The following is a 13,024-nucleotide window of genomic DNA, read 5'->3' as shown; positions in this document are numbered from 1 at the left end:
CGGAATTGTCTCATCTAATTTATATTAATATTACAATTCAATCATTTCTAACGATAGATAATAAAAATAAAAGAAAATAAATAAAAATAGGAAAATATTGTAATAATAATACGATAGGACTCACGTTTTTTTGTCTCATCTAATTTATATTAATATTACAATTCAATCATTTCTAACGATAGATAATACAAATAAAAGAAAATAAATAAAAATATGAAAATATTGTAATAATAATACGATAGGACTCACGTTTTTTCGTCTTATCTAATTTATATTAATATTACAATTCAATCATTTCTAACGATAGATAATAAAAATAAAAGAAAATAAATAAAATATGAAAATATTGTAATAATAATACGAAAGGACTCACGTTTTTTTGTCTCATCTAATTATTTAATATTACAATTCAATCATTTCTAACGATAGATAAAAAAAAAAAGAAAATAAATAAAATATGAAAATATTGTAATAATAATACGATAGGACTCACGTTTTTTTGTCTCATCTAATTTATATTAATATTACAATTCAATCATTTCTAACGATAGATAATAAAAATAAAAGAAAATAAATAAAAATATGAAAATATTGAAATAATAATACGATAGGACTCACGTTTTCTTGTCCCATCTTATTATATTAATATTACAATTCAATCATTTCTAACGATAGATAATAAAAATAAAAGAAAATAAATAAAAATATGAAAATATTGTAATAATAATACGATAGGACTCACGTTTTTTTGTCTCATCTAATTTATATTAATATTACAATTCAATCATTTCTAACGATAGATAATAAAAAACAAGAAAATAAATAAAAATATGAAAATATTGTAATAATAATACAATAAGACTCACGTTTTTTGTCTCATCTAATTTATATTAATATTACAATTCAATCATTTCTAACGATAGATAATAAAAAAAAAAAGAAAATAAATAAAAATATGAAAATATTGTAATAATAATACGATAGGACTCACGTTTTTTTGTCTCATCTAATTTATATTAATATTACAATTCAATCATTTCTAACGATAGATAATAAAAATAAAAGAAAATAAATAAAATATGAAAATATTGTAATAATAATACGATAGGACTCACGTTTTTTGTCTCATCTAATTTATATTAATATTACAATTCAATCATTTCTAACGATAGATAATAAAAAATAAAAGAAAATAAATAAAAATAGGAAAATATTGCAATAATAATACGATAAGACTCACGTTTTTTTGTCTCATCTAATTTATTTAATATTACAATTCAATCATTTCTAACGATAGATAATAAAAATAAAAGAAAATAAATAAAAATATGAAAATATTGTAATAATAATACGATAGGACTCACGTTTTTTTGTCTCATCTTATTTATATTAATATTACAATTCAATCATTTCTAACGATAGATAATAAAAAAAAAGAAAATAAATAAAAATATGAAAATATTGTAATAATAATACGATAGGACTCACGTTTTTTTGTCTCATCTAATTTATATTAATATTACAATTCAATCATTTCTAACGATAGATAATAAAAATAAAAGAAAATAAATAAAAATATGAAAATATTGTAATAATAATACGATAGGACTCACGTTTTTTTGTCTCATCTAATTTATATTAATATTACAATTCAATCATTTCTAACGATAGATAATAAAAAAAAAGAAAATAAATAAAAATATGAAAATATTGTAATAATAATACGATAGGACTCACGTTTTTTTGTCTCATCTAATTTATATTAATATTACAATTCAATCATTTCTAACGATAGATAATAAAAATAAAAGAAATAAATAAAAATATGAAAATATTGTAATAATAATACGACAGGACTCACGTTTTTTCTCCAAGTAATTTGTCTCTCATGTTAGAATAATAATTCGTCGACGCACACTCGCGTACGATGATGATCAACCCAATCTTAACGTGAAATTATTTTTTACAATGAAATCTAGGACAACGCGACGCAAGGAAACACAATCAACTTATTCGGGAAATGGAAGGAAAATAAAATCCGATGGATAAAATACGACCCTCATTCGATGATCGAATCGAATCGAATCGAATCTAATCGAAGCGTGAAATTTGTCTTATAAGAAAATTTCAAGGATACAACAACTAACTTTTTCTTTGATAAATGGAAGTAAAATAAAATATGTAAAATGATTTCGATGTTTGTCAGATTCAACGTTACGTAGGAGTAACACCCAGAATAAAAGGTTTCAATAATGACGAAGTATGACAATCGACGTTTGTCCGAACAATGGACGACACTGTTAGAACGAACATGACAATACTATGTATTTGAACAAAAGTTATGGAAATTAAATTAGTATAATAATTATCATAGATGTTCTAGAATTGTTGAAAAGAAAATTGTGTTAATCGAATAAACATGATTTCAATTCTTATTTAACGATGAACGATCTAATTTAGTCTTCGTAAGATAAAATTATAATCATTTTTAGGATAAAACGTTTAAATAAATATTTTTTCAATACCATAAATGCGACGCGGTGTTACGTTGCGATGTATAATTTAAACACAGATCTCATTGATATCGTTTTATCGCATGGAAATAATCAAATAAAATGTTACGCAAGTGTGTATTTAAAATTGCATTAAAATTCGTATCTTTCGTCGAAGTAAGAGAAACACACGCGGTTACAAAATTATTCTTACGTGACGCGAAGTTGTGTGATTTTATAAATCGCGGTGATAAAATTTTCCAGTTTTAAAGAAGATTCCTTTTTATTTTCCTTCCCATGAGTCAATAATAAAATGTCGAATGAATAATCGAAATTTATCACGTACGTTTATCGATGTATCTTCTCTTCGATACGTTTCTTCTTCCTTTATTCTTTCTTCAATAACGAGAATTAACAATGATCGATCTTATCTTTCGGTTAGTTATCATTATGCTAATCGGTATTTATTTTTCACAGGTTATACGCGAACGAGCGTCCGTTTACGAAATTTATCTACAAATAATATTTGAATATTGCGTGGGAGGATGATGTTGAAACGTGTAAAAGTAACAGAGATAATAACTTGTCGTTGATAAGAGCAACTATAACAACGACGACGACGACAATGACGACAACGATGATGATAATAATGATGATTATCATGACAACGATGATGATGATGATGATGATGATGATGATGATGATGGTAATGACGATAACGTTACATGGAACACTTGTAAATTGATTTACGACCGGATCTGGTCAGCTGATTTTGTCATTAAATCTTAGGTGAGATAGGAATGTCTGAGTTACCGAGAAAATGGGAATTGTTTTTTTGTGTTAAATAACATAGTCACGAAATAGACAAATCTTATTTGTAATAAGTTCGAATGAACTTGTTAACGAAGTAAAAGAAGAAGAAGAAAAAAAAAAGATAGAATGTAATAATTTCATTCCTTTCTAGATCCCTCAGTGAGAGGATATTGGAACTGAATTAATCAAGACGCGTACCAGACTTTTCTTTTTCTTTTTTTTATATAACAAGAAAGAACACCCTCATCAAAGTTTCCCAACAACAATCTTATAATTTTCGGATTATGACATTTTGCGATAAGGGTAATGAAACCCAATGACGGATCGTTAACTTTTAGAGCCCACGTGTTAATACTCTGTTCGAAGATTAATTCAATTAATCCAAATGAATCGAAGTTAAAGTTAGTTAGGATTATTATCGAATAGAAAAAGCAATTTATTTTGTTAGATCCATTTAGGATCTATCCGTTCGATTCTTATTCGCGATTAGAATTGCATTTAAACGATTCAAATTATATTACAATTTTATAAAAATATAACACAAATCATTTCCATATATATTCAATTGAAATTATTTTTACTATTATTCATTTTAATGCGATTCTCTTAGACTTCGATCTAACAGAACTCACGAATCGTAAACCCACAAAGATCGTACTTCAAATTAATCCGTCCGCCCTTGACCAAAAGTTATCAAAATTAGATATAAATAGAAATAATTTACTTACGAGATGTCTGACCAAAATTTAGACGATTATTAATAAGAATTCAAATATCGTTGGTGTCGTGTCACGTTAATGTCTCTTGTAATTTCTAAAAGCTTAGATTGACGTTACGATAAAAGCAAACTTCTTCTTATAGTATTATATTAACGACTGCACATGTAATCCGATCGTTAAGAATCGGTGTACGACGAGAAACATTAACATCTGCGAGACAAGTGCTTAACGTATGGTCAAAACATTTATATTGTAACAGTTGTCGAAAATGATTTGAATTGTGCGATCGATCTTACGATTCGATTTATCGAACGAAGGACACAAATTAACCAAATTTCAAGATCGTGAGTTGGTGATCCATGATAACGAACGAAGATCGGCACCCGTCAAGTGAATAATTACGGTGCTACGATTACCTACGTCTACCTATCTAGCATGCTTTGGCATAATGAATGTCTATCTCGTTCATATAACGCGTCTCTACTAATAAAGGAAGGAGAATGAGAAGAGGGAAAGAGGGGGTTGGGGGGAGGGGGAGGGTGGGGGAGGAGGTGGGGGTACGTGTAACCGAACGATGATCATTTAATTGTCGGAGGAGGTCGTTCGGCACGTTTGTCAAGAGTTTACAAGGAAAAAAAATATAATAATCCTAATCCTTAAGATGATCGTCATCCCGATGATCGTCTAATTCTACTTACATTTAAACGGAAAATATATATGTTCAAAAGGGAAAACTCAACACTCGATTCGGTATAATTATTTTTTGACATCGTCAAAACGAATTAGTTGACTTCAATGAGTCATTTATAAACGAGCAACAATAACTAAGAATGAAAAAGTCCTTGCTTCGATACAATTATTATTATTTTTCTTCTCTTTTCACCGTTCGAGTAATTAAAATTGCGAACAATGGTGTTGGTCACGTGAAACAAACTCGCGTAGGAGAAAAAAAAAAAGAAAAGGCAAGTGAAAAAGAAAATGATTAATATTCCGGGGATATATACGAGAATGATATGATTGATTATCGATCTAGTTTTAGATTCTTATTGAATTACTTTGAAAGTAATAGTAGTAAAGGTCTTTTCTCTATATCGGTTAAAATGACAACTTGTTATTATATTTGCGTCATCCGAAAGAGAGAGAGAGAGAAGAGAATTCTTATTTTTCATCGTCGAAACTCGACAACGGCACGTTTGCAATTAAATCGAACGAACGACACCGTAAACACCAGCCAACTTCTTTCAATAGTGGTTTCCACGAAAACGAATGTTGCTCGGATTTTGTATAATAAAAAAAGAAAGAAAGAAGGAAAGAAAATGAGACGAAAAGAAAAAAAAGGATAAAAGAGGGAAACAAAAGTAATTTAATTTATATCCTAAATATATCCTACATCTCGAGAAACGAATTAATTAACGAGATTCTCATAATTACGATTAGTTTGACGAGAGAAAAAAAGAAAGAAAAAAAACAGAACCTTTTTCATTTATTTCTTTTTGCGTTCCTTTTACCTATGCCAAATTCTACGCTTTCTCTTTGTCAGTTCAAAGAGAGAAAGAGAATGGGGGTGAAAAGGGGAGGATTTAACGAGCTGGAAAATCTAGCCAGAGAAATTATCTATATTATATATATATATGGGAACGTAAAACGTTCACGGGTCATTATCGATTTCGAATAAAAAGGTGAATAGATGGAAAACCATGTAGATGTTTAAACGAGGCTCTTAATATACACTAGAACAAGTATCGTATTATTTGAAAAATTATTATCTAATAATTAATTGCTAATAATCATTCCCGAAGTGACAAAACCAATTCAAAAATGATAGAATTATAATAATTCGTCAATAATATACCAAGTTGTTCTGAAAATTTGTAAGAAAAAATAATTAAACAAAATGATACTTTTCTTATTCAACAACAACAACAACAACACCAACTATAAAAATAATATTAAATCGGTATAAATTATTCTCTTGACTATATCTTAAATAATAAAAATATGCAAACATAGAAAATCGTAAGAAGCTATCTTTAAGAAAACACGTTATTCGCGTACTTCGTTTACCGCCATAAAATGTAGATTTATGGCATACGCATAATCGCGAATGGATCTTCTATTGCAAGCCCCGACACAAGTGTGTGCATCCCGTAAGCTTTATAAACGTTGTCAAACGGTGTGAAGTAACACGTAACCGGTACTTACGTAAACGACACCGGGTATATACGTGTCGGTAGACACAACCTATAAGACTAGAATCATTGCTAAATCGTATATAAATCGTGCATAAATTGTCTTCGTAGTTTAATAGTTTTGCACAAATTTTCTTACGTTTAATCGTATAATAAAGTTAGAAAACAACATTATTTATTTCAATATTTTATTCGCACAAATATTATTACTTATTTCTTTTTTTTTTCCTTTTTTACTTCTGAGTGTGTTATTATCATCCAAGATAAAGAAGAAAGCTCGGACCAAAAAGAGATTCAATGAAAAATAGAAAAAGAGATATGTGAAATAAGGAAAAAGACCGTGATCGATTGCATCGATTGCATCCGAGCATTGAGAATTGCATCGTAGACAAATTTCGTAAGTAAATTTCGAAGATTGTGAATATCATCATAGAAACTTGGCACACCGTTATTAAACGTTGCTGTCCGAAAGCTTTCGCAATATCGTTCGTTATTACGTAAAAGCTTCTTACCCTTCCGCGTTTAGTTGCGGAGTGGGTGGGAAGGGGCGAGAATGGGATAGTCTGTAGGAAAAAAATACAAATAAATTCAATCGAAATGCTCGGACTCGGGCTTTTGTTTCGAGTATTGCGTATAACCCAGGGAAAGAGAGGGAAGAATGGTTTCAGCAGATATCGCGAAGAGAGTGTCGAATGATAAAAGTTAAATAATAATACAAAAAAAATAAAATATGAGAAGAGTGAAAAGGTCGCGGGGAGGAGAGAGGGAAGATGAGGGGCGGGGAGGGGTGGGGGAGGGGGAGGAGAAGTAATGACAACGAAACCGAAAAACTTTTTCAAAATGTGACTAAGAATACGTAAACAGGGAATGTTTGGAAAACGTAAATTGAAATTAGGAATTGGGGAAGATGAGGGGTGGGGAGGGGGAGGAAAAGTAATGACAACGAAACCGAAAAACTTGTTCAAAATGTGACTAAGAATACGTAAGGTGGAGGGAATGGTCGGAAAACGTAAATTGAAATTAATCAGCCTTGAAATGAAATTAGTCAATTAGGGTTTAAAACGGAAGAAGCGAAAGCATCGTTGAAATTCCGTTCTATTATTATGGCGTTTAGCGTTTTGATGATTCGATCGTTATCTCTTTCATGGCTTAATACCTACATATAGATAAACGGTACGCATTAACGTGTCTATCTATTGTGCGATAACGCGAGTTTACGTTCATATAAGGTCGGATTAATTTTATCGTTAACGATTATGTAGAAATTCGTTTTGTCTAAATTGTTTAGATAAATACGCGATTCTCTATCTCCATCTTTATCTCACTAACACTTCTCGTTTGCTAGTCGAGGAAAAAAGATCATAGCAATATTATCATTATGGTTATTAACATTATTATTATTATTATTATTATTATTATTATTATTATTATTATTATTATTATTAATGTTATTGTTATATCTAAGCGTTTGAATTGTTGAATAATTATTAAATATCGATCATTTGAAACTTATTTGGGGGATTAGAGATAGAATATGATAATTTAAATCTATAGGAAAATTCTATGAATCATCGAGAATTATTCGAATAGGAGCAACCTTCTTCCTCTTCTCCCTCTCTCTCACTCTCACTCTCTCTCTCTCTCTCTCTCTCTCTCTTTGTCTGTATTTCTCTAGGTCGAGATAATCTCTCGGCGTATTTAAAAATCTACTGTTTACTCGTTCAAAGTTCAACGTTGCGTCAAACGTAAGAGATAAACGTTGTAACCGTTTACTTAAATCTACTATAAATCTCTTAGCAGGATTTTTATTAATGAGAAGGTATCATTATCATAAGCAACTTACCATAACGTTATATCGTATCTCGTTCTTGACACACCTTTCGTTACATTCTAATATTCGCCTGAGATTATTATTATTATTGTTGTTAATATTATTATCATCGTCAATGTTTTCGAACAGTATCCCAGAAATTTCGTTCGACTCTAAACGGAGATGAAATAATTTCAAAAAGAACAAAAAAAGTGTAACGTCGAACGCGATTATATTCGATAATTTTCATACACCAAGTAGAAAATGATTGAAATATTTGCTTCATTGATATAAAACGCGTATGTAATTCCTGAGATAAATTTCATTATTATCTTATAATAAAAATTTCGAAATAATTATATAAACGATCGATGTGAGGATCGAAATTAAACGCGGATAAATCAATGTTTTAAATTTTTCGATTTGAATATATCAGCATCATAAATCGATCATGCTCTCGAAGCGCGCGAATTCTAATGTATTATTATCACGCCTTCGATGTTTCCTTTTTTTTTCTTTTCTTTCTTCTTCACGTCAATATTACCAACGGAGAATTTTAATTCGACATTTGTAATCGAATAAACGCGAAGATTACCGATAGCTATTCCACGAATGCAAACGTCAAATCTTAATCAAATAAAATAAAGTGCACACATTTAATCTTTCGGTATCTAACGTAAGAAGAAGAAAAAGAAGAAGAAAAAAGCGCCGATATCGTGTGAAATTTTTTTTCCCATTTTTCTTCTTCTGAAAACTAAAAAAAAGACGGAAAAAAAAAACATCTCATCTTATCTGACCGGACAGTGAAAAAGAAAATTATGATAGTGTTCGATAAATGCGTCGTATAAAATAATAAAATAAAAATTGAAATCCTACTTGTAAAGGGAATTTGAGCAATCCATTTTCTATCGTATCCTCGAAGATTTCTCTTGGATAATAATAAAAGAGAAAATAAAATAAAAAATAAAAACACACACAACGGTTTAAACGGACTCAATCGGATTAGAAGAGTATCGGTGTATCGATAGCAATCAAACTTTCCATTACCACGAACTTCTTTCTTACCCTATGGAAAATAAAATAAATCAAATAAATAAATAAATAAATATTTAAATAAACGATAGGCAGAGAGATAGTGAAAGTATTTGAAAATTTAGATTACCATTCGTGGCAAAGTAATTTTGCACGCACCTCACGTACTTGTTAGTTAGACATACACGCACGGTGGTTAATGAACACGTCAAACGACTGTTTACCAACGCATCGTTCTATTACATCTGACTGAACGAAGGAACGAAGAAACGAACGAACGAACGAACGAACGAACGAACGAAGGAACGAACGAATGAACGAAGGAACGAACGAACGAACTGACGCATGTTTTAATTCTTGTCTTTTCCGATTATTTTCCATCCTTCCTTTTATTTATCTGATCGACAATGACACATTATTGACAAACTATGACAATATACAGGAACGATCATTAAAAGGAAGATTTCATTTTGTCTCGATCAATCGAACAAGATCTAAGATAGAACCTTATCTAATAAACAAAATAGAGAAACCCTTTGTCATTTGTCGTTAGACGAGAAGATAAATGAGATTTTTATTAATAATCTAACAATTTTGTATTACGAGATAAATTCAACTTTTTTACCGAAGTCAACAATTGTTGATAAAAAAAGATTCTAATATATTTATATATGATTATTGTTACATCACGTTACACGAATTATCCATAAGTTCACCTTTGTCTCTGGGTTATCAATTTCTCGGACATTTGATTTGCTTAAGAAGAAAAATCTGGTCAATGTTGATCTTTGATTAGAATAGAATGATCGATCGTTAGATTTAATGGCGCCAAACTTTCTCTCTTTCTTTTTCTCTTGTTCTAGTTAGTTTATACTACTTGTCCGATAATATAACACGTATTATACACGCACACCAACAATCATACACTCACGATCGGACTCTCGTATATGTATATAAGTATGCTTATAACTATATATATATCATACTAGTAGTATAGTAGGTTTTATTCGACCATCGAGAAACGGACGCGCTGTCTGGCCGAGTCTCGTTAATCGTCAAGGTCGATCCTTCCACCCTTTCATACTTCTAAGATTATCTAACCCAAGTTATCCTCGACGTTTACTAATCGTTCAATTGTCATTTAAAAGGAATTAATCAACGCGATAACGATTAACAATTCTTACATTTGTTTTTTCTATTTTGCGCGTGTGCGTGATTTAATCTTTCCAATGAAATTATTTAATTAATTTTCTTAATAACAAGAACGACACTTGTAATCGTTGTTTTTTTTATCTTTGACATTGAACGCGTTCCAATATTGATTGGAATTTAATTACACGATTAATTAATCTTAGATTTTGTTTTGAATTGTTTTTTTAGGAAACCATCGAAGATTATTCTTTCTTAGCATAATGGTGGTTTTCAGAGAAAAAATAATATATTTAAAAACTTACCCTCTCTCGGATTCCTCTTACCAGCAACGACTGAACGCACAAACACGCTGGCCACGTTCCCAACTCGGTGATCCTCTTTCAGATACTGTCGCTTTCTATCAAACTCTCGACGAAGGCATCGTGCCTTTTCCGAACTACTGCTACGCGTTGCCGTGGGAACGAGAAGCCGCTAACTACTATGGATAAATCTCGGATGATTAAAATTTCATTTCAACGGATTATAGATTTTTCCCAATTATAAACCGGAGACAATATTTTTTATTCTCCTAAAATTAAACGAACATATTTTCTTGTTTTTTTTCTTTTTCAGTAAATTCATTTCCAATCGCGAGAACCACGTTGTCCACGTCGTTCTCATAGCGCGTTAATTCTTTCGAAAAAAAAATTCATTTATTTATTGCAATATTGTACCAATAATAATAATAATAATAATAATAATAATAATAATAATAATAATAAAATGATCAAAGAGACCTCGCCCTTTGGAAAAAACGACAGAGAATAACCGTTTAACGTGTTGCCTTGAACTTTTACCTTCCCCCCTGTCCCCCCCTCTTCTTCTTCTTCTTCTTCTTCTTCTTCTTCTATCTCTTTTTTCTCTTCTATTTCTCCTCTAGTTTTTATTATACTTGTTTTTTATTTCACATCGAAACAAGGATTCCCCGCGACAAATGTAAACGATAGACAAGATTTTTGAAATTTTTGCTATTATCTCGTGCGAGTTCGTGTTGCCTTGAACTTTTACCTTCCCCCCTGCCCCCCTCTACTCTTCTTCTTCTTGTTCTTCTATCTCTTTTTCTCTTCTATTTCTCCTCTAGTTTTTATTATACTTGTTTTTTATTTCACATCGAAACAACGATTCCCCGCGACAAATGTAAACGATAGACAAGATGTTTGAAGTTTTTGCTATTATCTCGTGCGAGTTCGGTGACACGCGTCGCGCACCCTTCGACCTTTCCAAACCCCCACCCCTCAACACCCCACCCCACCCCACGCCCCATCCCTTTTCTTCGGAGACAATCATTTAGATTTAATCCCTTTTGCTTTTAGGTTCTGCAATAAAATAACACGAATTTGAATTATATTTCATTTTCTTTTTCTCTTTGGCTTTTATTTTCGATAGTTGATAATCTCGAATACAGCGATAACCTTCGTTCCAATATTAGCCAAAAATGTTCGATTAATTCGGTCAACTCGATTTGCCGAAACAAAAAAATATTTCCATGAGATTTGGTAGTGGGACAATAAAAGGGGGAGGGGTAATGGATGGCGCGTAGATTGATTGATCTAAATTCTCGTATTTCCAAAGGGCGTTTTCTAACCCCCGAGCTTTTTCCTATTCATTTAACTAACAATTGTCACTGATTTTTTTTTGCAAATAATTTTCAATTATAATAAACATATGACAATATCTAAATCGTTTTCTTCTATCATTTACTGAAATATATTTCATTGTATTCCGTGTTATTATTATTATTATTATTATTATCATTATTATTATTAATAATAAACATCAGATGCGCACGGAAAAATTTGTAAGCGTCGTTCCAGCGACGATAGGAGGACGACGCTCATCCCCCATCGAAGATAATTATCCTCGAAGTACGAAAAAAAGTTAATCGAGAAGTGGGGATAGGTACGCGAACTATCAATCTTCGAGCAATTACAGTTTACACCAAATGTGTGTGTGTGTGTGTAGAAAAAATATGATAGTAGGTAAGTGTGTGAGTGTGAAGGAAAAAAACAATATAGAAAGTGTATTTGGATTGATGATATGATGGATAAAATAAGATGAATAAAGTATTAAACAATTATACTAAATGGGATTGAGAGAGATAAGAAAATATTATAATGAGAGAGAAAGAGAAAAAGAAGAAAAAGAAAGAGAAAGAGAGAAAGAGAGAGAAAGAAAGAGAGAGAGAGAGAGAGAAAGAAAGAGAAAGAGCGCAGGTAAGCGCGTTGATTTTTTTTGGGAGTGATTCTCTCCCTCAGGTTTTGGGTTTTGGGCCCTTTTTCGCGGCGTGCGACGCGTATACGCGACGCGAGACGACTGTTCGTAAAACACGAGCCAGCAAGCTTCCTCCGGTTGTTTTAATCATCCCGTTAGGTAGCACCAGGAGGCAGCTGGAGTCGGTCGTCTCGTGGTGGTATTGATCCACGTGGGAGGGTTGGGGGGGGGGCTCACATCGGTTACCACCACCACTAACACCACCACCACTGCCAGCACCAACCACCTCGCCAAATTCCCGACGACGCATCCCTTTTTTTTTGATATTCGTTGTGTCTATTTAATTTTGGGACGAATACGTATATATATTGAACTTTTCTTTGTTCATATTTATTCTTGTTTATTTTTCTACAATCATTGTTATTCCTGACGGTTATTTAACAAAATGGTGGCAGTGTTGTTATATGTCTCTTTCAAAAACCACCCCCCTAACGACAGACCTATATTCTTTCATTGTTTTTTTTTGCATTCAACAGAGTTTTGTATTTTTTTTTAAATGTTTTCTAA

At 31.3% G+C, this 13,024-nt stretch overlaps 1 protein-coding gene across 16 annotated transcripts in view; it reads right to left on the bottom strand.

The window, feature by feature from the left end:
* LOC122523109 (sodium bicarbonate cotransporter 3) overlaps positions 1-12,387 on the bottom strand; it is a 29,955-nt gene extending 17,568 nt beyond the window's left edge. For 11 of the 16 annotated variants that reach the window (XM_043644690.1, XM_043644698.1, XM_043644697.1 and 8 more), the window contains exon 1: positions 1,862-1,905. In XM_043644690.1, the coding sequence (XP_043500625.1) occupies positions 1,862-1,890 (29 nt within the window). In that variant the 5' untranslated portion in view covers positions 1,891-1,905. Of the gene's footprint in view, positions 1-1,861; positions 1,906-8,899; positions 9,090-9,185; positions 9,269-10,509; positions 10,776-12,034 lie in introns of those variants that run through there. The other 5 variants (XM_043644693.1, XM_043644694.1, XM_043644695.1 and 2 more) reach the window with 5 other exon arrangements.
* Positions 12,388-13,024: the final 637 nt, after the last annotated feature.

This window comes from Polistes fuscatus, unplaced genomic scaffold (assembly GCF_010416935.1).
Source record: "Polistes fuscatus isolate 324 unplaced genomic scaffold, CU_Pfus_HIC Scaffold6, whole genome shotgun sequence".
Taxonomy (NCBI): Eukaryota; Metazoa; Arthropoda; class Insecta; order Hymenoptera; family Vespidae; genus Polistes; species Polistes fuscatus.
Note: the sequence above shows the minus strand (reverse complement) of the source record. Positions and strands in the feature narration are given on the sequence as shown.